This window comes from Branchiostoma floridae, chromosome 18, assembly GCF_000003815.2.
Source record: "Branchiostoma floridae strain S238N-H82 chromosome 18, Bfl_VNyyK, whole genome shotgun sequence".
NCBI classification, from domain to species: Eukaryota; Metazoa; Chordata; class Leptocardii; order Amphioxiformes; family Branchiostomatidae; genus Branchiostoma; species Branchiostoma floridae.
The window spans coordinates 6,151,570-6,176,648 of record NC_049996.1 but is presented as its reverse complement, the minus strand read 5'-3'; the positions used below and the strand labels follow the sequence as shown (position 1 = coordinate 6,176,648).

The window sequence follows — 25,079 nt, the reverse complement described above, 5'->3', positions numbered from 1 at the left end:
GTTCAGCACCAAGAACAGACTTAGTTGCTCGTGTATTGATAGTGTTCAGCACCAAGGACAGACTTAGTTGCTCATGTATTGATAGTGTTCAGCACCAAGGACAGACTTAATTGCTCATATATTGATAGTGTTCAGCACCAAGGACAGACTTAGTTGCTCATGTATTGATAGTGTTCAGCACCAAGGACAGACTTAGTTGCTCATGTATTGATAGTGTTCAGCACCAAGGACAGACTTAGTTGCTCATGCATTGATAGTGTTCAGCACCAAGGACAGGATTAGTTGCTCATGTATTGATAGTGTTCAGCACCAAGGACAGACTTAGTTGCTCATGTATTGATAGTGTTCAGCACCAAGGACAGACTTAGTTGCTCATGTATTGATAGTGTTCAGGACCAAGGACAGACTTAGTTGCTCATGTATTGATAGTGTTCAGGACCAAGGACAGACTTAGTTGCTCATGTATTGATAGCGTTCAGCACCAAGGACAAACTTAGTTGCTCATATATTGATAGTGTTCAGCACCAAGGACAGGATTAGTTGCTCATGTATTGATAGTGTTCAGCACCAAGGACAGACTTAGTTGCTCATGTATTGATAGTGTTCAGGACCAAGGACAGACTTAGTTGCTCATGTATTGATAGTGTTCAGGACCAAGGACAGACTTAGTTGCTCATGTATTGATAGTGTTCAGCACCAAGGACAGACTTAGTTGCTCGTGTATTGATAGTGCTCAACACCAAGGACAGGCTTAGTTGCTCATGTATTGATAGTGTTCAGCACCAAGGACAGCCTCAGTTGTTCATGTATTGATAGTGCTCAACACCAAGGGCAGGCTAAGTTGCTTATGTATTGATAGTGTTCAGCACCAAGGACATACTTAGTTGCTCATGTATTGATAGTGCTCAACACCAAGGACAGGCTTAGTTGCTTATGCATTGATAGTGTTCAACACCAAGGACAGACTTAGTTGCTCATGTATTGATAGTGCTCAACACCAAGGGCAGGCTAAGTTGCTTATGTATTGATAGTGTTCAGCACCAAGGACAGCCTCAGTTGTTCATGTATTGATAGTGCTCAACACCAAGGACAGGCTAAGTTGCTTATGTATTGATAGTGTTCAGCACCAAGGACAGACTTAGTTGCTCATGTATTGATAGTGTTCAGCACCAAGGACAGGCCTAGTCGCTCATGTATTGAGTGTTCAACACCAAGGACAGACTTAGTTGTTCATGTATTGATGGTGTTCAGCACCAAGGACAGACTTAGTTGTTCATGTATTGATGGTGTTCAGCACCAAGGACAGACTTAGTTGTTCATGTATTGATGGTGTTCAGCATCAAGGACAGACTTAGTTGCACCCTATGAGATTTTTGGTGCGGACTTTCGTCATCTTTCACGTATACTGTATTCAACTTAAGCCCACTATTTCGATTCCACATAAATCATGACCACTTGAATCTAATGTAGATCGCAATCGTTCATTCTTCGCTTAGCTTAATGTAGGCCTGCCAAAACGACGTAATACACAGCCAATGCCTTTCTGTAGGCCTCCACAACTTGCCCCTTAAAACCAAACGAAGTGAAAGTGATATCGGTCGAGTTAAGCTCACTGAAGAGCCAGTCTTTTACTAGTCATGACAGAGATGACAGACCCTATGTGCAGTATTTACAGGTTCATTGTACCATGGAAATTCGCCTAGCTCTTTTTGACACGCACAGTGAACAGTGGACCACAGCATGACGTCCCGTACTAATGACTGCAACCCTTTCCAGTAGCATGCACTTAGGGTTAAGCGGGTATCTCAATAAAGCTGCAGCACGTTGGCAGCGGTGCTGCGTCCTAATTACCTTCGCTAAGGTTATGTTTCTGTCTCTGTCTGTTTGTTTGTATAGTGTGTGTGTGTGTGTTTGTAGAAGACCACCACAACTCGAGAACGCGTCACCTGAATGGCTTGTATTGATATTAGGTATATAAGGTCTTGAAAGGATTAGAGTTTGAACCCCTATCAGCTTGTTACGGGTACTGCAGCTGAACTTTTAGGTTAGATATTTCGAGTTCTGGACATGATGTGGTCATGATTCTTAAGTGGTAGATAGCTCATGGGGCCGAGAGTACACGGTGTAGGTTTGGACCCCCTATAGCGACTTGTTTGAAATTTGCAGGGGCCGGTTTAGTGTCAGACTTAAGACGGGATTGAGTTTTGGTCTGTTGACAGCTTAAGTGATGCTTCATATGGTTAGATATTAACTTTGCAAATCGGAATATAATTTGAATAATTAATGAAGAAATTGTCTAGACCTACTTTGTTCCATTATAGGACTACTGCAACATGTGGCATTTGTAACTGTAAAAACTTTTGTGTATTTAAAAAAACAACACAGAATACAAATTTTTTCTAACAAGTTGAATTTCAGAACGGATGAGAAAAAATGTAATAAAAACTACAAAAATTAGTCCGAACTCTCTCCATCTTGCGGGACCTCGTTACGGAATTTCAAGCGGAGTCCGGTCTCCACCTCCGGTATCCTGACATCGAAAGCTAGCTACCATTCAAATGTCAAGACCATATCATGCCCTGGACAAGAGATACATTGAAAGTGACTGCTATGATATAGATATCTTCATGCATAATCAATAAATAAGTATTTAAATTTGTACATTATTTAGCCTGGGAATATTTGGTCTAACAAAATCATGAAAAGCTGTTATTCCTATCTTGAGCTATCCTGCCCTTAGAGTTCTAGAAAAGCTGCTGGGGCACCACTTACTCTCTGCACCAAGAGCTATCTACCACTCAAAATCATGACATAGCATATCCAGAACTCAGTATTGTAACAAGTCAATATGTGGAGCAGGGGAGGCCAAAATCTACGGGGTAATCATTTTCTTGTCCATCATGTTAATTAAGACATACCCTGGCATACCAAATTTCAATACCATACAATCCATCCAGGCTTTATCAAGATATAATGGTTTTCTGGATTTGAGGTTACACGAGTTGTTGTTTTTCAACCTTTTTTTCAGCCTTGAGTACAAGCCTTTCGGCCGAAAATGGTTTTCCATGTTTCAATGTTTGGGGAAGGTCAAGAGGTCTTCCATTACAATTAATTACAATGATAAAATAACTCACTATTCCATAATCGCATTTGCTTAGTCAGTCCATAGTTACTCATTTGTATTTTGTTACTACTGAGTTTGCCTCTCTTAACTTTGTTCCATTGCATTGCACCCTTCCCTACGAACCATTGGTACATAGGATAAGTTTTGACTCGCTTTGTCGTATTGTTCTAGCTGCTCTGTCTCTACAGTAGAACATGTCTCATGTAGGTTGATAATAGGTTATTGAGAGCCTTGTATATATTCAGCAATGTCTTCTGGTGCCTGTGTATGGATTTGATGTTCTTCCAGCCTAGACGAATCAGTACTTCTGCCGAGGGTGTTCTGTATGGAGCTCTCAGTAGCAGCTTTCTGGCCCTGCTCTGCATTTGCTGGAGTTTCTGAAGGTCTTGCTCAGGTGCAGCAACCAATCCAGTACATCCATATGTTATGTATGGTAGGAAGATTGGATTGTATAAAGTAAACCAGTCAAGAGCTCCATCTTGGACACCGTATATGAACAGTTTTTGAAGCAGGATAGCATGGTCAAACGCTTTAAACAGATCAGTGAGTACAGCTCCGGTGAGGTCTCCAGAATTCATGGCTGTGAACCATTTGTTGACTAGTAAATGCGTTGCAAATTTTAAATTTCCACTTAGACATGAAATCCATTATCTCCTTATGTAATGTTACCAAAAGGATAAATGTAAATTTTCATATGCACTTCTCAGAAATTGGACAAATGAACTTACATGACATTGTATAGTATTAAAGGATCTGGGTATATTCATAATATTGTACCCAGGGGTAGTTTCTGGCCTACTATTAGTAGCTCGGTATAAAGTTGGCAATGGTCATGCATGAGCCTACCCTTTAGGAATGTAGGTTGTTGGAAGCGCTCTGTGCCTACAGCATGCTGGGCCGGATGGAGAAGCCATTTTTGGAACCAGCCCAGGGATCCGCCCAAATCTGCCCATCAGCCTCCTGCACCGCCTATTTTTGGTCAGTGAATGTCAACTATGTGTGCAGGTTAAAGGTCAAATACATACCAGAGCTGTGTAGTACAGCTCCATGCTGTTTCTCCCTTGTCCCTTGCTCATCATTTGCTAGTCAAATTTACACTTTTGAGCCCAGTTTCTCCAGTGTATGAGGTAAGATCTCGAGATTACGTGTTTGTGCAGAATGTCGTGTGTGTAAATCTGCCACACTAAATATGTCCACATTCTGCATCCTGCTCTGTTGTCTGTAAGAGAGCTGTCAGCTGTATTTGTGTTGGAATTTGGGCAGTTCTTGACCTACACAAATTTGCTACAGGCTGTTGTTTGCTAGATCTCTATTACATGTAGCTTTGTGTGTACTGTCCCCACTCACGATCCACAAACACACACAATATCTGGTAAAGATACTACATTTATAAGATAGTGTTCAATAGATTACATGGTTTCACACCAACTAATTGCATGGGTTGGGTTTGTGTGTGCATTTACAATTACTGTATTACAATTACTACATGTATATTGTACATGTAGGTTGAATATTGGCTTTGGTATTTTCAAATGAGTCAAGTGCAAGTACATTGTACCCTGCAGGAAACAAAGTCTTAGTCATACATAACATGTACAAAATTAATGTATGTCGGCTGGGAAATTTTTCTGATAGATTATATAGTTTCCCTTACGAACACAGCTACCTGGGAAGCATGATTGTATCACATTTGTCACAAGTCTACAGATAAAATTTGAAATGTATTACATCACATACTAAAATAGGTATGTGGAGTACCCTCCAGTCACACGTACGTCAGACGTACATACAGTGCATCAATACCATGAGAATACTTCTGCAATATCATAACAAGCTGCTAGAGGACAATCCACCCACGCATTCTCGACTTATGGTGTTGACCAGGGTTGGGTGGTAGCGGTACACCGTATCGGGTACAAAACTAGTTTTTCATATTGGACCGGTCCAGAAAAACCGGACCTAAAAAAATCGGTGGACCGGATGTTGGACCTATTGAAAAGTGAACAGATTATATGATCAGGCATTCACAGGTTTAGGGGCTTTCTGGTCGAGGAAAATAACAAGTGAGGTAGAATATAGTGACAGTCTCATATCTACCATGCTTTACAGTCAATCCTAAAGAGGCAGGTAACCTAGTAGGATTTTAAAACGCCAGTGGGAGTCAAGTACTACACAAAACAGATTTCTTTGTAGCAAAATGGACCATTGTTTTGAGTATTGTCTATTCACAAGTTTTCACATATTGAATCAGGTCCAGGTTTTGGTCGAACCCTACTGTTGACACAGACACAGATACACACACACACACACACACAAACACACACACATGTACACACACAGACACATGCACCCTATAACACGCTGGACATGCAAACTTTAATAATGGTGACAAATGATGTAATAATGGTGACAAATGATGTGGGGCTTCTGAAAACAATTTAATCAGGTTGGTAGAATATACAGATATAGGAGAATTCCTGTACACAACCAGGATGTACTAGTACTTACTTGCTTGTCTATCAGACTGGTCCTGGGGCTGCTCAGGTGGTCTGCTTGCAATTTTGTCACTTTCTGCCAGGGGGTGCAACTACAGGTTGGCCCTTTTTTCTGCTGCCTATTCAAACTTAACCTGGTATCCAGTCTAACACGGATTGTCCTGGCTCTCTTTAATAGAGTTTATTTGCAAAATCATGCCCGAGGGCTAATTGCATATACAGTCTCAAGAACTAAGAGAAGTAGATAGTGTGATACATAACACTAGTGTCTAATCCACTATATGATACTATGAATACTATTGTCGGGTTTCATAATAGGGGCAGGAGGTTTTGTCTGCCATCGGTGCTATCTTTCGCACCAGGAGTTTCACACCTTGAGGAAGGTTGACTAAACTCCTACCACATAAAGCTCCTATCATGTAAAATTCAGGTGCGAAAGACTATCCCCAGTGGAAAAAAGAGCTTCATCTGTACCGAAGGGGACCTGGCCACGCCATGGTTACGTAACTGGACAGGTTTTTCTACTGTCTGGACTGCACAGCTTTTTCAACCAACCTCAGTTGGAAGAACAAAGGCAGTCATCTTTCAAAAGCATGTATGAACTAAAACTTGTACAAAATCAATGTAACAGCAATAACTGTAAGTTGAATGGTTAACTAATTGTACTGTAGTTATTTACATATACTACTGGGATGTCTTGGATGTTCTTAAACAACAATAGGGGCAAGTAGAACAGAATTTCAGAAGCAATATCCTTACTCCCAGGATTCAAAACTGCGCCGAATCCTGCCGTCAGATCATAAACCCAATGCGCAAACGACAACGCCAAAAGCTCAAGAGTTGTCGGCATGGTCAGAACCCCACTCACAGTCAATCCTCAGTGTCTTCACATTTCCAAGAACTAAACAAATCCACACAGACTGTTCACCATACTAAGCCTCAGTTAAAATCCTTCTTTTCTTTACAAACCATGAGTAGTCTGCTCCTGTCCAACCAAAGAGGTTGAAAAAGGAACCTTGGTCCAACCAGCAAGTTTGCCAAATATTTCTCTCCATTCTGCAGCTGACAGGACACACAGTCACAGTCATCTGTTATTTATCAGGAATAGTCCATAACAAGGGGGGTGTTAGGACCTGAGCTATACTATTCAATCATGATTAGCAATTCACACAACAAATATATGTTTGCCCTAACAACACCATTACTGAGTTACTAATCCAACATTTACAAAGAAAAACCATGTACATACCACAATCTGCTATCAGTTGTAAGAAAAGTTCTGCTGTATTATAGTGCCTCCCCCCCTCATGTGTCAGTGGTCCCCCCAACTGTCAGTGGTCTCCCCCATGTGTCAGTGTACACAATGTGCTGCAGGAAAGATGGGCAGTGAGGGCTGCTGCCCTCCATGGGTGTCAAAGAAGGTAGGGTGAAACCTCTCTAGAATTCACTCCTATTTGCAGAAGCAGTCACCATGCTAGCCTGTAACAGTTGTAGCAGCCCTGGTGATGTTGTGGTTTGTGTAGAAACTAGAGTGGTGCCACATGGCCTCCAGGATGGGAAAATCTTATCAGCCATGGTTTGTTTACAGTACAACTCATTCAACTGAACAAATCCAGGCACAGACCAGCCAATATTTTATTTATGCTGTAGATCCATAAATAACTTGGCATGCAGGAGCAGTAGGGAAACAATAACAACAGCAACAATTAATTTTTCATGACCATAATACCTGATCAGAACAGAAGAAAGAATGCCAATGGTGTCCAGTGGGAATTGTGATGAGTAATGCAAACCAGGAGGAAAGTACTAGTACTACTACGTACTGTATATAAGGAGATAGATCTGAATTATTTCTCACATTGAGCAGAGATATAGAGTAAAAAAACACTAAAGGCCCACTTTAGACCTAGAACAGTTATATAGTCGTGTGACTGTTATTGTCTATCATTGTGGACAATAGTTGTCTTTAGAGAGGATCTGCATGGGGGGTTCTGACAATGTTTTACGCTAAATTAGGGATTTATTTTCAGAGTCAAAATTTCAAAATCTTCCCTGCAGAGCATGCCCCCGGATTCACAGGTATTGTCTCACCATAGGTCAGCAATATTTCTGCGTCCAGTCGGCGAGAAAAAAAAAATCTCACCGTCACTGGACGCAGGTCCCCCGGTAGCGAAACACACTCCTAGGCCGCCTTCACTCCTCTGCTAAATTTGGATAACGTTGGTTCACCTTTATCCAAGGGTAACCTATATTCGTTGTTTGTAAGAGAAAACTTATGTAGGGATGTGAAGTCGACGGACGATGGTTTCAAATCGGAACATTTTGAAAATATTGCAAATTTGAAACCACAGTCCACAGATTTAATACTCCTAAATGTGCTGTTTTTAAAGACAGCGGATAAAGGTCACCCAACGGATAAAGGTGAACTAGCATTACTATCTGATGCTACCGTAGATCTGCAAAGATACCCATATAATGTACCTTAAACTCTTTATCAAAATGTGCTACATGTAATTAACCATTTTCATCTATGTTTTGGATATCATGGCTACACTGCAATGACATTTTAAGTACAAAATACATATAACGTTATGCACATTATAATGTATTCAGACAAGAAGGATCACATTCAGTTTTTATATCTAGAGTTAATTAGCCAATACGTAGATGCATTTATTGATTAACAAATCCCAAAAGCGAAACAACTGCGCTAGAAAAGGCTGATCAGCCGATTCCGGCTGAAGTTTGACGCTACTTAAACCCCCCACTGTTACATATATACTGTTGTCCATGAAATAGGGGTATCAAAGAGGTATGTACAGCCATGCCATTTGTACATTTTGTGGTTACATCAATCATAATAAAAAACCTAAAATCATCTATAGACAAATCAACGATAATCCATCAACATCAAGCTTTGTCTGGTGGATGATGTTGTTTTTGAATACAATGCAGTATGGCTTTACCCCTTTGATTGGAGATTCCGTGCCAAAACATCATGGTACCTTCCCACTCACCTTGCCATCTCTCTTCTACAGATATTCAGGAATGAGTTTCTTGTGTGTATTAAAGCAAATGATACAATGTTGATAGGGTTTGTCTATATATACCCCCGCGCTTAATAGAATCACTAAGGCCATTACAGTGAAAGCTTGAAGTTTGTAATTCTACCTGAGTCATGTCTTCTGGGACAGGTCACGAAGATGTTGTAGTCTTACTGTATGAAGGCATGGGGGATGTTATGTTGTACTAGGGGCTAACATAAATAAAACTGAACATAGGTTAACAAAACAGAAATGTACTGAATATAGGTCAACAATCCAGAAATACAGTGAAAATGGATGGTTCACAGAAGCTAAACAAAACAGAACAAGAGTTCGGAGACCTCATACCTCCATGAAATATTCTGATTATGCAAATTACTTTCATATCTACATAATTTATGCTTGGTTATGTACAACTTTAACTACAAAATGTAACTTACACAGGTGACAATAATGGCAATCAAATCATTTATGACATATACCCAGAAGAATTGGGACACTTTCACATTGATGATGCAAATTAGAGACTTATTTGCTAATTGCTAACTGCTAATCTTCCACCTGCCATAAACTACATATTATGTTACATGTATTTGAATTTTTATTTATTTTGTTACCTATAAAATGTAACGTTATGTTCTTAAAATTGGTATGGTTCAATTTATTTTGATAGATTAAGATGCTGCTGATTGTCTGTCAGTAGGTACCATCTGTTTTCGAGGGAGGGTGTTCTTCAGTTTTTATCTCAAATATCCCCATCATTTGCGATCAGAAATGTAATGTAATGTCTGCTTTGCGTCTAGAATCTCTCCTTATAATTATATGTGTCTATCAAGTATTCACTCCTGTGTATTCTATCTGGCTACTTTTGTATGTATTTGATTTGTTTATGACTCACACATGCTTAGTTCATTAAAATGTGACTCACACAATATAGAGTTTTTGGTATGACAAAAATGTGAGTACTGAGACCAACATGAAGCGTTGTGTAGTAAACTCTGCAAAAAATTTTTGCAATGATCCTAATTGACGCAGCCGCAGAAGGCCCAAAACGAGTCCATACAGTATTTTACTATTTTTAGCCTATTTTCTACTTGTAGCAGGAAAATGTAAGAAACTTGTCATATTGGTGAGACAATGTAGGGTGCAGACGTTCAGATTGGGCAAAAAAAACAGGGTTTTGGTTTATTTTTTTATCCAGCGCTGACCCCTAATTTGAAGTGGTCAGTCCCTAATTTGAGGTCATGTGATGCCAAGATGGCGGCAAACTTGAGGGCTGCGGGACCTTCCACTGGTCGAAATTTTTAAAAATCAGACTTTTGGACACTTCAGATAGCAGGCTGCTGTGTGGGGTGAGTTCTTATGACCTGGAATGTTCACGGATGTGATTATGACGCCCTGAACTTGCCTATTTTTACATTATCGCCAATACAGATTTCCATTAGTGTTCACTGCTCTGTGATTGTGTACACGTACATAATGTGTACCATCAACAGATATTATTCCTCATGGTTCGTATTAAAGTTGTACCTTAAGATTATATGTATACTGGCACTGTTTTGTTTCTATCTTTATCATCACAAGATGTTTGTTTGCAGTTGTACATCATAACTCAAGAAGCTAATTGGATGCATTTAAGCCAGAATCCTTCGCAGTTCGAGTTCTGGATCAGTGGGGTTTATTTTTTTATTTAGCACTGGTTCGCAATTTTCAACATAGGCTAACGAGTAACGTTCTCCCTTTCCTGACCAAGGACCCTTTCCTGGCATAGAGAGAGTAGAGACCAGACCCTGTGTTGAAAATCCAAATCAGCCCTCAAGTCTGCAAAGGACTGGCTATGAATGATGATATTATGAATTTTGTATGTGGTTACTTAGTGTAACAGTGGGGTTCAAGCGCTGCAAAACTGACCACACCAATAACAGCTCTGAGCTTTTGGTGTCGCAGTTTGCACGTTGGATTTGTGTTCTGCCCGGGTTCGAATCCCGGGAGTCGGGATTTTGTTTCTTTCTGTTCTACTCGCCCCTCTGGAGGCTCTGCTTGTTTCACTGGTTCCCATGTGGACTCTGTGAGTAACAGGCTAGAGATGTGCCACACAGGGCTATCAAACTCGGAGATTCGAGGACAAATCGTAAAAAGAGAAGGGCGAGTAGTATAACAGTGGGGTTCAAGCGGATGGATTGGCTTCATACTTGGTGTGTTGGTGGGGTGTGACGAAAGCTGGAAATGATTAGATCTTGGGCCCCCTAGTGGCTTCCCTTGGTACTGCAGCAGAACTTCTGGTTTCGATATCTGATGTTAGGAACAAGCTATGGTCACGATTTTGGGTTATTAGATAGCTCTTTCGCTTGGGAAAAAGTGATACGAGTTTTGGCCCCCTAGCAACTAGGTTTGGAATTGCAGGGCATTTTTGTAAAAACATTTCAAAGAGAATAACTCAAGATAGGAAAAACAGATTTTTATGATTTTTGGTATCTGGGTAGCTTTGACAAAGATGAACAAAATGAAATAAAAGTTATGCAAATTTGGAGGTCATTTACATATTTAATTAGAATACTCTGTCATAGCAGTTTTTTTCAATGTATCTCGACCATGCTTCTGAGTCATTCAATCAGCATCCTCTGGTCCCTGAATGGTGCTTCTGAATTACGAAGATCTGTTCCTTTGTCAGGCAGAGAATGATTTATTTATTGTTATTAATTTTGGCCGAACTTGTAATATTTACTTTCAATGTTATCTTAAGAAGCTTCCGTTTTATCCTCCATTGTACATTTCTATTGTAACTTGTTCCACTGTACTTAGTTTTGTTTTATCTGCCTAACTTCACTAAGGTGTCAAATGTCTCTGTATTATTGAGTTGGGACAATAAGATGTCATGAACCTTAAAGCTGTATCTATGCTAAGGTATACATAATATCAACTATTATAATTCCACTGGATGCCCTTATTCCATCAAAAACACAGTAATAGAGGCCTTCTCAAGATTGTCTTAAGCACATAAATATCTGTGCATATACCTCAGGATTATTGACGCTGCATTGGTAAATCTCTTTAAATCACTTTAAATTCATGTACTTAGTCTAGTATTTTTTTCATCTATAGTATTATGGCACCCAGTTGAATTATGAGAGTTACTGCTACGTGTAGCATTTTTTTTAGTGAACTAAATTAATTGGGCAAGACAAATGGTACAAGATACAGCTCAGCTGTAGCTGTCCAGCTTGAAATGCCTTTTTGGGCTATCAGTCCAGTCAGCATGGTATGTGGGTTCTCTTTTTAGACATGCCTGCTGCCATGGGTGCATGGCCATCCTGCCCTGACAGCTGACTCCTGGTAATGTTTTCTATCATACTCATTTCTCTTAAATGCATGCATTATTCTAACTCCTAAGTACCTAGAATGTTTATAACAATATTCGTAGTAATACAAAACTGCTTAGTGAAGTACCACACCGCTTCTGTTATGGTCAATCTGTTGGAATGGAAGTTTGAAGCAGTACACTTGTAATGTTCGTAAACAGATGAGGATGTTTACTGGATTCTTTCACATCGTCTTTGATAATAACTGACATGTTTTGCTTTCTCTGGTGCTGTACTGTGATCTAGTGTAGCAAAGGTTAGTTTGGGTAACAGAATATGACAAATGATTGAGTTTTCTTGTTATGGCTACACTCACATTCCTGGGTCCCATTGGGAGGGTCCCCGAGCTGTGTATAATAAACAGGGATGTTAAATTTCTAGTCCAAACGAAAACGAAAAAGTCAAATGAACAAAAAGCCAAAGTGACTTTACTGGACATTAAGTATGGTGATTGTAACCAGAAACGGAACTATATACTGCCATTATAATGCTTTTTAGTCATGTAAAAAACTCCTATACCAGACCTAATAGCCTCACCCCCAAACAGAGCTGATAGTCAAGTACTTTAGTTACATGTTGACATGAAAGTACATGCATAGTATTACAGTATTGTAGCTGGCATGCAATTGCTTCTTGGCTTGATTGTTTTTTTATTTCCTTTCTTGTGGCATCCTATGCAATCTGAAGGTTATGTTTTGGGGAGTGTTTGTGTATGTAACGGGGGCCGCCCTAAGATGGTTCCCGTCGTAAGATGGCACGGATTTTTTGCTTCATCAATCTTATTATCAATAAGTACACCGTGTTTGTTGCCACTGACTATGCTGATTACAAAGGTAAATAAACCAAGTCCATGCTTTAATTTGCATTCCAAGTATACTTTAACATGTTTACTTCATGTTTTTTTAAAAACAGAATTCTAACAGTAATGTTGACAGTGCTGAATCACTGCGGTCACCGGCCTCTGCGTATTGGCGGCTCGTGTCGCTAACTACACGAACTCTTCCAAGCAGTCACACAACTGCCATGATACACATAAATAAAGCTCCATAAAACACTATGAATATGGGTCTTCAAATGTTTGTTGAGTAGAAAAGCAACCAAAAGGAAGCGACATAAACATTGCCACCATTGTACTCCCAAGGGAGTGTGGCCGTGAAGGTAGCAGACTAGAGAACGCTCCAAAGATTTATTTGACTGTAACAAATGATTCGTGCTGTCTATGAAAATAAGACTTGATAGAGAGATGTAGATGATATTTTCATATAATCAGACAGAGTTTTGTTGATGTTGGCGGTGTCGTTTTTTCGTAATGGTTTTTTTAGTCGGGCATTCACAATCAGTGCATTCAGCCCATTGCCCGTAAAAACATCAGCTGGATTGTTCTTGTTAGAGCCTTCCTCATGTGAGACAAGAAGTACATACAGTCACGATTTTACTGTCAAAAGAAAGCTAAAATATCATATTATTAATTTTTTTCTGTGTACTTAAATTAACCACTTACTTCTGAAGAGAGCAAAATGTAAAAAAGCGTACCAAGTTAGGCACACTGTCCAGCGTAGCACAAAATTGGAAGGTTACATACACGAAATTGTCTCACAGTGTTTGCCGCTTGTAACACGCAGCGCGAAAGGTTCATGAACCACATGAATGCATTTCTTATTCAAGTATGTTGTTCAAATCTATGTGTAAAAATTTCAGTCATCAAAATTTGACCACTCTCAGGCAACTAGCGATGGAGCGCATGAGTTTGAACGCAAGAAAAAGCGTACCATGTTGGGGCACCTCCCGTTAATGATAATAACTTTATTGCACAACAATTTATGTATTATTTGTGCGGTCAGATTTTAGGCCCTCCTCCCAGGTTATTATGGTACAGTATCTTCAGAAGCAGATTTGGTTTTGATATTTCGTATTCTGGACTTGTCTTATCCAGAATATTTCCATTTTATTAAAATGCTCTAAAATTGCATTGGGTGCCTTTAACTCAGCTGGATTACATTATATGTTTGTTCTTTTACGACCTATTGGAAATGGTACTCCAGGATCATGAACATTGATTTATACTAATAATAGGAGTACTATTAGTCAGTGTAGCCAAGCTAAAGGTAGACTCTCACCGCACTTGGGGCACCAGTGCAGGAACTGCAGTGTTCGTAGATTATTCAACAAATTTCAGACATAAAAACAAATTTTTGTGTATTTGTGTATTTTTTTGTCTAGGCATACTTTTATGTATTACACAATATTTGTATTATTAAAAATCTAATTAAAGATAACAAAACAGTGCCGCAGTGAGCGAACCCCGCAGTGCCGCACCAGTGCCCCAAGTGCTGTGAGAGTCCACCTTAAGTGCTTTGCTTGTCCAGTGATGCTTCCCACTTTTTATAGTGCACGATGCACCCATATTTTTGCCGGTGCACCCAGGTTTTGGGGGTTGGGAGCATAGTGATCCGTAGTTAGTCTGGAGCCCTTACTCCCATACTTATTAAGATATAGTGGTAGAGAAAATAAAGTTATATGATTATGCAAATTAGGAGATTATTTGCATAATCAGTGAGAAACAATTATACGAGCAATCGCGATGATGTCACGGTGACGCAGTGGTAGGCAAAAAGCAGGTGTTTGGCAAACGATTGATTTACATATTAACCGGTAATTTGATCTGCTGATTTAAATATCAATTTTTAATCCATTCTACTGACGTCCTGGTAGGCACCAACCACCGAACACCCCGGATATAAACAACAACAGCGATCGCTTGTATGCATCACTCAAAAAGGTTGACATCATTTGACAAAAGTGTGACATTTTGGAACTCTAGGTATCATTAATATTTATCTTCTGCTGCTGTCTGCTGCTACTTCAGCCTGGCTGAAAACCTACAAAGCAAAATTAATGTTGTTTTGTTTTTACTGTAGGGGATATCAAGCCTTCTTCCTACCTCTGCCTGGAAGTCTGGCCACAATCAGCCCTCGGCCAAGATCAGCTCTCCCCAAGAACGGAGTTCCATCAAGAGGCACAGCAAGGAAGATCATGGGACTGGGGAGAATACAATCAGGAGAACCCTGGTAGGGCAAACCAATGGTCAGGATTGGCAGGAAGGTGCAGCATATGGTACTGATGTAAACCTCCGAAGTGCTCTTACATCTTATTGTTACAAACCTTACCACGATAAAACAGTGACATTCACAAATACAGCACCATCTTGCTATGTTATTGAAGAAAATTGCAACATGTCTAAGCCTTTGTCGCCTTCGAAAGGGTCTGGAATATTTCGCTCCCCAACCACTTCCATCAAAAACTTTTTTGGGAAGTTAGCACATAAATCTGAAGATGAAGGCAATAATAATAAGGTACAAAAGCATGCATCGATGGAAATCATCCCAATTGACGGTGTTGACCAGCTTTCTGCAAAGTTAGGACAGAGTGTTGAGAATGTAGCAGCTGTTACAAATGGTAAAGATACTCCTCGCTCCAGGAGAAGGGCTGTGGTGGAGGGCGCTGTACCAATTGCAAAATCAAGACTGCATGGGAAGAAAACAAGTTACGCCCCTCCGCTAGCACATGCGTATCAGAAGAAAAAGGAGTTCAATGCCGGTGATGCTAGTCTGTCCAAATGCCTTGATGTTATTCGTGCAGATGTAAAATCATTCACGAGTCTCCAAAGTCGACATCCAATAGAAATAAAGCGCAAGTTTGAGCAGGCCCGTCAGGAAAGTGGAGAAGGCGGGGACCTGGATTGGAGACAGGGAAGGCCGCATTCTCGTTCTCGCTCTCGTTCGCCTGGCTCAACACGGTCAGGGTCTCCAGTTACAGAAGCTGGCTACGACACAGCCAGTAGTTCTGAGGCACATCTGAATCGGGCAGTACATGGTAGATACCTTGGTAATATGTTAGCACCTCCCAGGCAAAGGCTTTCTGTAAGTCCCGAAAGGGAAAGGGTACAGTCAACTAGTCCTTCCACCGATGGAAGACAGTCTGCTAGTATGTCCTCAGGTGGACTGGCCTCACCTAGCCCTCAGGCCAGTCCTCGCAGCTCCAGACACTCCCACAGCCCCATTCCTGAGGATGCTCGCAGTAAGTCTTCAAGTTTAGAAAGACCAAAAGTGAGTGTCCAACCACCAACACCACTGGTCAAGAGGAGATCAAGAGAAACACACCGTGGGCCTCGAATGAAGTCATTGGAAATGTCTGTTGAAGACTATAACAATCTGTCATCAAGGTATTTCATAGAAAAGGAACAAGAGAGATCCAAGGAAAGAACAGAATCCATTTCTCCCTCCAGACATCCAATAGAGATAAAACGAAAATTGGACATGGCAAGGGAAAGATCATTATCTCAAGAGTCCTCTGATTCAACCACAGGTAGACATAGCAATGATTCCCAATCCATAGAAAAGTTTCAAATACCAGCTGCTGCAGAGAAGAGAGCTAAATTGTACAGCCCTACTCAGCCAACTTCTCGGCTTTCTCCTACCAAGCAGGAAACAGCAAATACAGAAGCCCAGGCAAGTGAAGATCTTGTTAGATATGGTTCAAAATCAAAAGGCAGTGATGACAAAGTTGGATACTTTGATGACAGAGCCTTGGGAGGGGAGCAAGACCTTACCAATAACCATGGAGAAAGAGTCTTTTGTATGGTCAAAATTGCTCCAACTGTCAGTCCTAAGCCAGAAATATCTGACTCGGAAAGTCCATTGACAGCAGAAACCACCAGTAATGACTTAGAGAATTATACAAAAGTGACACCAACATCCCAGCCTAGCTCAAAGCTTTCAAACCAATCACACGTATCTAATCCCTCCGGGGAAAAAAGAGTTACAGGGGCATCTCCAAGTAAACTTAATGTAGAACCTCAGCCTGTAAAAGCAAAATCTGGTAATGGTAACCTAAGTCCTGTTAGTGCCTTACAAGTGCCTCAAGCTCCATCAGGTGCTAGTGACCTACCACACAGTCCACCAGGGCAGGGAGCCTTCTATGTTGTCAGGACTACAGAACAGCCAGAACCAGTCAAGCTCAGAGCTCAGGTAAGAGACATTGGCAGTTTTTTTGCTGATCCAGTGGTTAAGAAGGAGAGGCCGAAAAGTGTGCCAGATTCCAAGGGATTTGATTGGGTGGAGGAGCAACACTACTTCGACAAGTCTGGTAGGTACGTCAAAGAAATTCGTAAAGTGGAGTACTCCCCCTCAGGGAATCCAAAACTTGGTGACAGTGGCTACATCTCTCCCTCCAAAACACCTCCTTCCTGCCAAACCCCTCCAACAGATGCCACACCTGGGCCTTCAAAACAACAGCCTGTCAGAAGGATGAGGAGAAGTCTCTCAGCTGGGGAATTCTCTGCACCAGTCACAACTGGTAGTGAGAGTGATGGTGCCAACACACCTGTTTATACTAGGGGGACGACAACAACAGACAAACAGGTGAAGGAAAGTCCTGATTTACTGGCTTCTGTTAAACCTGGCTTGAGTAAACGTAGCCCAGCATTGCGCAAAAAGATGCTGCTCCAGAAAAGCCCATCCTTGGATGCTGCTGATCAAAAGCCGATGGTAACCAAGGCACGAGCCCAAGCTCCAACAGAGCATGCACCCATTCAAGCTGCATATGCTCCTGTCCAGGCAGAATATGCACCTGTACATGGCGAGTACGCACCTGTTGTGGGAAAAATGGAGCCAACAAAAGAGGAGGAAGAGGAAAAGGTTGCAGATCAGCCAGTCATAAAACAGGCAGGAGCCAGAACACCAAGAAAGTATGTGAAAAGTGGGAAGCCCCAACGTCGAATGACAATGCCCGATGCCTCTTCTATGAAAGCTGCAGCTGTTGAAAACCACATGCCTCTTGGCTCAGCTGTGAACCGGGTGGAACAGATGTATGCCAAATTAGAGCAAGATACAATTGATTATCTATGTAAATCAGAAGCTGAAAAAAGTGGTGAGGTTAAAGACACCTCCAAACGACGCAAAAGGTTAGTGAAAAGTTTCTCTGTAGATGACTCTCGCAGTAACACAGGTGTTACGGCTAGTAAGCCACCGTTACCAAAAGCACCATCACCTAAAGAATGGACTGACTCACCCATCTACGATAAACCCAGCAGTGATGAAGACATCAAGTCTCGAGCGGCTAGAATCTTAGGAGTAGATGTAAAAGATTTGCCTCCTAACTTGGCTGGAGTATCTGGTAAGAAGCCACAGATGAGGAAAGACCGGCAAGGGAAAATAACTCTGAGTGAACACAGTTTAAAACCATCATTGTCAGACATTCCACCTCGACAATCTTGTAGAACTGCTTCAGCTGTGTCGGCAGGCAGACCTGCCTCTGTCTTAGTGACAGTTGCATCACCAGAAGATGAGTCAAACCTGTCAGATTATGAAGGTCGAGCCGTCATTCGTCAAAGGTCAAAGACTGACAGTACACCCTATGAGTCCTCATCAGAAGAAAGAAAGAAATTTCAGAAAAATAGAAAGAAGTCTTTACCTGGGTCCAATGAAAAAATAGCCGAGCTGAAACCGCCAACTGGTACTAGATCACCAAAGGGCTCAAGATCACCAAAACAGCAGCGCTCACCAACACTACGGCGCAAGAGCTCTTCTCTTCTGGCTCTGAAGGCAGAGCAGAAAGATAGTAGTGAGTCATCGAGTGAAGAGGTAGACTTGAAGAAACATCCAATTGTCAGCCCAAGGCTTCGGAGAAGAGTAAAAAGGCCCAAGAGGACTGGACAGGATGGTGCACTGAGGGGAGGCATACACTGGGTGTACAACCCGTCATACCGGGAGTCCCCCCCTGACTCCAATGTGCTGACTGTGCCATCATGGGAGGATGTGATTGCTGAACGGTTGTTGGCTGGCTGTGACCAAGAGAGTGGTCAAGATGTGTCACAGTGGCGGGGCATTTCAGAGGAAGATGTACAAGGTACTTTGATGTGTTGTATGGGCACCGATTTATACCATTGCATGTGCACTGTTAAGGACACCATATGCATGATCTGCAAAGTGTATGAATCATTGAAGTATGACATATTAGTATGTGCATGTTATTATTAGAATAGCTTAAATCAATGTTCATGTCATTTAGTCAGTCAATGTCTGTGTTTTTTAAACATTGTTTGAAATTGAACAATTTGACACACATCAAAGGTCATAACTATTTTCCAAGACAGATCAAAATAAGCACAATTTAGTGCCACACTTCCATAGTAACAGTCACATATAATGGTTGAGAGCAAAGATTTTGGGAAATATTCCAACAAATCTCATCTTATTGATTGATGTATATAAAGGAGTAGCACCGGGTATTGTTTGAACTACTGAAATTGTCACTTAGAATGTGTCTAAAAATGCGGATGCAAAGCCATTAATGGTACTCCTGCATGGTCTGTTGTGTCTGCAGTTTGACTTTGACTTTATTCAGATCCACTTTTAGCTATTACAACAATGTCAAAATTATGTTTGGCCTTTGCCTGTCTAATGCGATGCCAAAAGGTATTATATCTAGGACTGCAGTGAATGATTGTGCTCAGTGGAGTACTTTATCCATCAAGTTTCTTTTTTTGTCGAAGAGTTACAGACTATTCAATAACAAAATAGGTTTATGCATGTGTAATGTCATCAACAAAGGGCTGGGAAATGATGATAAAGGTATATTGCAGGATTGGAGGCAGCTTCGTTGTGTTTATTAATTGTGTATTTCAACTGTTACCTGGTCCCAACACAAGTCAAATACTGTGAAATACAATCATTTTTTTTTTAAAGTCAGACTGAAGTTGTAGTATGTGAAGAAATACATTTAGCTATGAAATGTTTCTATAATTGTACTTTTAAAACTGAAGACTGATGTGACAAAGCAGATAATTTACCATGTTTGTGGTCTTGTGTTACCCTAAAGTATAGTTCACAATTCATGTTTGCAATGAATGATCTGCTTTGTAAGACTTTGAGACGTAATGTAACATTAAAGGGCACACAAATTCAACATCTTATGATTCTTAGATTTTCACAGAATTTGAATCCCTGCCAAACATAACACATGAACAAGATATTACAAAACAGTTCAAATTGAATTTCATGTTTCAGTGTAACACTAGTTCACCTTTGTCCGTGGGGCAACCTATATATCATTTGTTGTATCAAACTGCAATATTTTCAAATATTGGTGTAACCTTTATCCATTCTTTCATCAAACTGCAATTTTTTGAAATATTTTTGTGTGTGAGCAGTTTAAAACCACCGTCCGTTAACTTAATGTCTCCAACTACCCTGTTTAAAAATAAAATGGATATAGGTTACCCCGCTGATAAAGGTCAACTAACGTTACATATTTCTACTCTGTAACAGGGTTGGACAAGCCCACTAGCCCCATTGTCCTGGGCAAGTGAAAGTGCAGTTCGGGCAAGTGCATGTCCAACCCTACTTGTCCGATCGGGCAAGTAAGATTCTTTCTATGAGTGAGATTTTGATATAATACTTGTTACTTTTTGCAATCATGGAATCTAGCATTGGTCAACACAGGAAAATAGTACCAATGACAAAAGAATTCTATTGCCCAAAGTGAAAGTACATAGAAAAATGTTTATTTTTAAATTTAGGACAAGGGAAAAGTTGGTTTGGGCAAGTAAATTTTTTTATGTACTTGCACAATAGGACAAGTGAATTTTTGAAAACTTGTCCAACTCTGTGTTGAAAATGGACTCTGAGGAAAAAGATGCACTCAGCAGGGTTTGAAATACTTTTACTGAGGCAAACGTTTGGCTAACTGAAAATTTCAGGTAACTGCAGGGCCAAGGCCCTAATCTAGTGTTGAGGTTTTCAATTGTGAAATATTAATTTGTTAACATTTAACTATCGTTCCATGATCGTATGAAAACTCAAACACCAAAGAAAAATTGAAGGAGAAAGAATCATGTTAGCAGGGCTTGGTGTGCCAAAGGGGCCTATTCTTTTTGAATTTTGGTAACTTTTACATGGAATTGTCAGACTCTGAGAGAGCCAGGAAAATAAAATGGAGCAGGCTAAGACATCAATGTTATAAAACAATAGAATGAATGCTGGTATGCAGAGTATTACAAATTGACAGATAACTTTGCCAACAAATTCAGTTCCTTTGCCAATAACAGGTGCATATTTATAGCCTTGGTGTGGCCAAGGACATTATGTTTCCTGACATTGTAATGCAATGTAACCTCAGAGGACGACTAATGATGATAATGATGTAACGTATGCTAACTTAGGTCTTTCCAATAGTGGCCAACATTTCTTTGCCAAGGCGCTGGCATATGACTTATTTCTATTCTTCTTCTGATGTTTTATCACATTGCTTTGAAATGCAATATGTAAGTTATCAACATGTAAGAGGAAACATTAGAGTGACTGTAATGTTGCACCACCAATTATTCACCACCATCATCTTCATATCATCATTACAACCATTTCATATGGAAGTGTTGTATACACAAAGACATTGGAGCATGTAGTCACCACATACCTTTCCCTACAGAAGTAAACACGGGGACTCTCATTGTTGGTTCAGTCCCTGTCATGCTGGCTGAACACCTGACACAAAGGGATGTTTGTCTTAGGGGATCAGGGATACCTGTGGGTCAGGTTTCAACCAACTGTTGACATTACAGATGGAGAGCATCAAAAGGTGTTCTCCTGACCATTCCTGTGTGCTATATGGTAACAGTGAACATGGTTAATGAATAATATATCAGAGAGAAGATAGTATTTAGTTGTGTTGGAGACGTGTTTAACCTCAAATAAGCTTTTGTGAAACATAAGTCCATTTGCACAATTTTATCCCTCAAAACTTGCTACAGAAGTCACCCCCATGTGTAGAATGGCATCCCCCAAACGTGACCTGTAACTTGTTTGCATCTCATTTGCATACTCGGGACGATTAGAATGGAAGCTTAAAGTTTACCAGGGCAGAACGTGTGTTCCGCACTATTTACTGACGCCTTTCTCATACTTTTAGTGAAGTGTGTAGTTTGGTGGTCTTAAAGTTATACATCTGAGACTTGTACCATGAAGTAATAATGCCTGGAATATCAGGTAAGGCAACTAATTCTGTTGTATGTTCTATTGTAACTCGCTTACAAGTTACAACACCGACCACCAGGTGTGTAGGTAACGTTTTGTCGTTACGCTTGTTCTGTCACGTCGTTCAAGTCCTCAATGAGGTGGTGGACAAAAGCGGCAAGGTTAACGCAATTGTTTAGCTGTGAAATAGGATTTCGTAAGTCAAAGAGCTGTCTACGAAGCTCCCTAGGTCATGAATGAGAAGAGCAGGCCATCCCACGATCTGTTCTAGTTTGTAACAACAAACTCCTGGAGGATCAGGTGGTCGGGCGGTACACGAACTAGTCAAGGTCAGGGGCGCGACCCGTAACGGCCCGATTGTCAGGATTTATTATCACTCAGGTCAATGGACTAGCCAGGATTTCCTTCTGTGCGATAAACAAACTTGGGGCCATTTCGGAAAACCCTGCGAATCGTTCTTCCTGTCTAGTATTTATAACGTTAGATTATGATTCCTCTAGTCTTACTACGAAGACACATAATGAATCCACTGGAGTACAATATGTTTTGATGAGTTAACATCATACTTTATAGGCTTGATATGTTTGGACCAAGAATCATGTGTACATCATTGACACTGTTGTCAGACTCCTGAATAACTTACAGGCAATGTTGTGCAATATTTGTTGGACCTAAAATTAAGTTGTGTAGTAAAACACAACAGCTTCAGCTATAGTGGCCACTGTTAGGCATGTCTACCACTCCACCTGTTAGAGTAGGAGTAGAGAAGTTTGGGTCTGTTACAGTACATACAATTAGTAAGTACAGTACATGTCAATTATTGCCGATTCTTTGGCAGTTGGACATTAAGGAAGAAGAAGTACTGACATCTGTGTGCCATAAATCTTTACAATAAGCAACTATCCTCCTAATTCATTAGGAACTGCCCCAGGGAGTCTTCTACTAGTTCTAGTCTCTAGGGAGTCATTTACTATACTAGGCAAGGAGGCTATAGTGTGCTAGTATGTGGTAGTAGCTATTTAAAACAATTTTCAAGTGATGTGCACCATAAGTGTGAATGGATTGCTGTAAGTACTATACTATATGCACCTCCAGTAGGAGACATTTCTAGTCTAAAATTGGCAAAAAGTCCAAAAATTCAACAATTTTAAGTGATGTAATCATGTTTGCTGGTAGTATAAATGAAGCACTGTGGGCATATGCTTTGCACACCTTTATTATTCATACCAAATTTTAGGACGGTTCATGAACCCTTCATACTCTGCATTACATTTTACAAGCAGCAAACATTTCTGTGATTGTACATTCCAATTTATGTATACTTGATCGTCTCACGTGAGGAGGGCTTATCTACATATACCACAACCCAGCTCATGTTTTCACAGGAAATGGCATGGGCTGAATGTGGCAACCCACTCACTATCCACTCACTCACTATCCAGGGTTAAACTTTGATTATACTGCTGCTGGAGTCCCTGACGCAGGGGTAGGCAGCAGGCGCCTAGTCTTTGCACCACGCTTCCATGCGGCTCTGTCCAGTGGGTTGACCCCTGTGAGACAGCACACACCTCCATGTCCTTCCTAACACACTACCCAGTTAACAAAAAACATTACAAGAAAACAACATGGACAATCAACAACTCGACTTCTGTCTGTCTACTTTTCATAAAGTATCTTCTGCATCTCTATATAAAGTTTTTTTTTTCATAGATGGTACAAATCTTTGGAGCGTTCACAGGAAAACTATGGTGGCAAATTGTTGGAAATGTCGGCAGTGTTTTGTTTTTATATCTTAATATATGCATTGGTCGTTTTTTTCTACTCGACAAACATGTGAAGGCTCTCCTCTGTAGTGTTTTGTGAAGTTAATTCTCACGTGTATGATACATGCGTGTCTGCCTGGTACAGGTACATGTAATATATAGAGGTACGTGAGCTGCCAATACGCAGTGACCAGTGACGGAATTGATTCGAAGCTACTAATTTGCATAACTAATGCAAAAATGCTTGAACGCCTTAATGTAAATGTCATAATTGTAACATGAGTAAGTAAGTCATAGTTGAAGGTAAACATATTCAAAATTATGAATGGAATGTTTAAAATTAAAGTGGAATTCTGCCAAAGGAAAGCACTGTCACACATGCAATATGTGTAATTCTGGTGTGAAAGACCATCATCAAGATAGATAAAACCTTATTGATATTTGCATAATCAATGACTCAAGATATAAATTTAAACAAGAAATCTATAAAAAATCTAACAAAAGTATGAGGTTTCCAAACTATTGACGGAGATAAGAGTCAATATGGAGATAACAAGTTATAAGGTGAACATTAAAAGGGGTAATCATTATCGTGTATTAATCGATTTACAATGAGATAATTGAAGACTTCATCACATAAATCATTATCTGATTTAAAATCTAGAGCAGCTGTTACAAACTAATAGTTTAGGATAGGTTAACGTTTGTTAGTGTGGAAAATCTTAAGTAAGATAGATCTATCTACAGGACTGATCGGGGCAGTACTTTGGGTACTTTGAAAGTGGCCATGGGTGCTAGTTGCTTTAGCTGCACTACTGGGAAGTATTACCCCATGGAACTTGTGTAGGGAGTAGTCCACTCATTGAATTCCTGATGACGCACTCCACTGTGGGATTGCCGAGGCAGTTGTCTATATTTGACAGCCAGGGTGACATCTGATGCACTGTTGATAGTTATTCATAGTGCCTGACCATACTTACCGGCAATGTGCTATTGCATGGTGAACTGCTACACTGGGAGGGGTGCAAGGTGACTGGAATATGCTTAACAACATTCAGAATGCGATCTCCCCTTGGTGGGCAGACGTCTTGGGTTTACAGGAGAGCAAAAACAAGGAATCAGGTACGGAGCTTGGAGTTTCTGTCTGTTTGTGTTGCCCTGTGATTAGTTTAGGCCATTTTGAAGGACCCGTTTCCATATTTAGCTTCTCCCATAGAGGTCATGCTTGCTGATGGAGAACAGCTTTACTTTATCAGATAATAT

At 40.5% G+C, this 25,079-nt stretch overlaps 2 protein-coding genes across 9 annotated transcripts in view; one reads left to right on the top strand and one right to left on the bottom strand.

Moving 5' to 3' along the window:
* The window catches only part of LOC118405566 (collagen alpha-1(X) chain-like), a 32,593-nt gene extending 11,012 nt beyond the window's left edge, over nt 1–21,581 (bottom strand). Inside the window, exon 1 of the mRNA XM_035805113.1 lies at nt 21,497–21,581. Within this exon, the coding sequence (XP_035661006.1) occupies nt 21,497–21,551 (55 nt within the window). The 5' untranslated portion in view covers nt 21,552–21,581. The remainder of the gene's footprint in view (nt 1–21,496) is intronic.
* LOC118405565 (supervillin-like) overlaps nt 4,119–25,079 on the top strand; it is an 83,663-nt gene continuing 62,702 nt past the window's right edge. For 4 of the 8 annotated variants that reach the window (XM_035805107.1, XM_035805104.1, XM_035805106.1 and 1 more), the window contains exons 1-2: nt 6,920–7,040; nt 14,941–18,928. In XM_035805107.1, the coding sequence (XP_035661000.1) occupies nt 6,927–7,040; nt 14,941–18,928 (4,102 nt within the window). In that variant the 5' untranslated portion in view covers nt 6,920–6,926. Of the gene's footprint in view, nt 4,252–6,918; nt 7,041–14,940; nt 18,929–21,881; nt 22,066–24,768; nt 24,939–25,079 lie in introns of those variants that run through there. The other 4 variants (XM_035805108.1, XM_035805109.1, XM_035805111.1 and 1 more) reach the window with 4 other exon arrangements.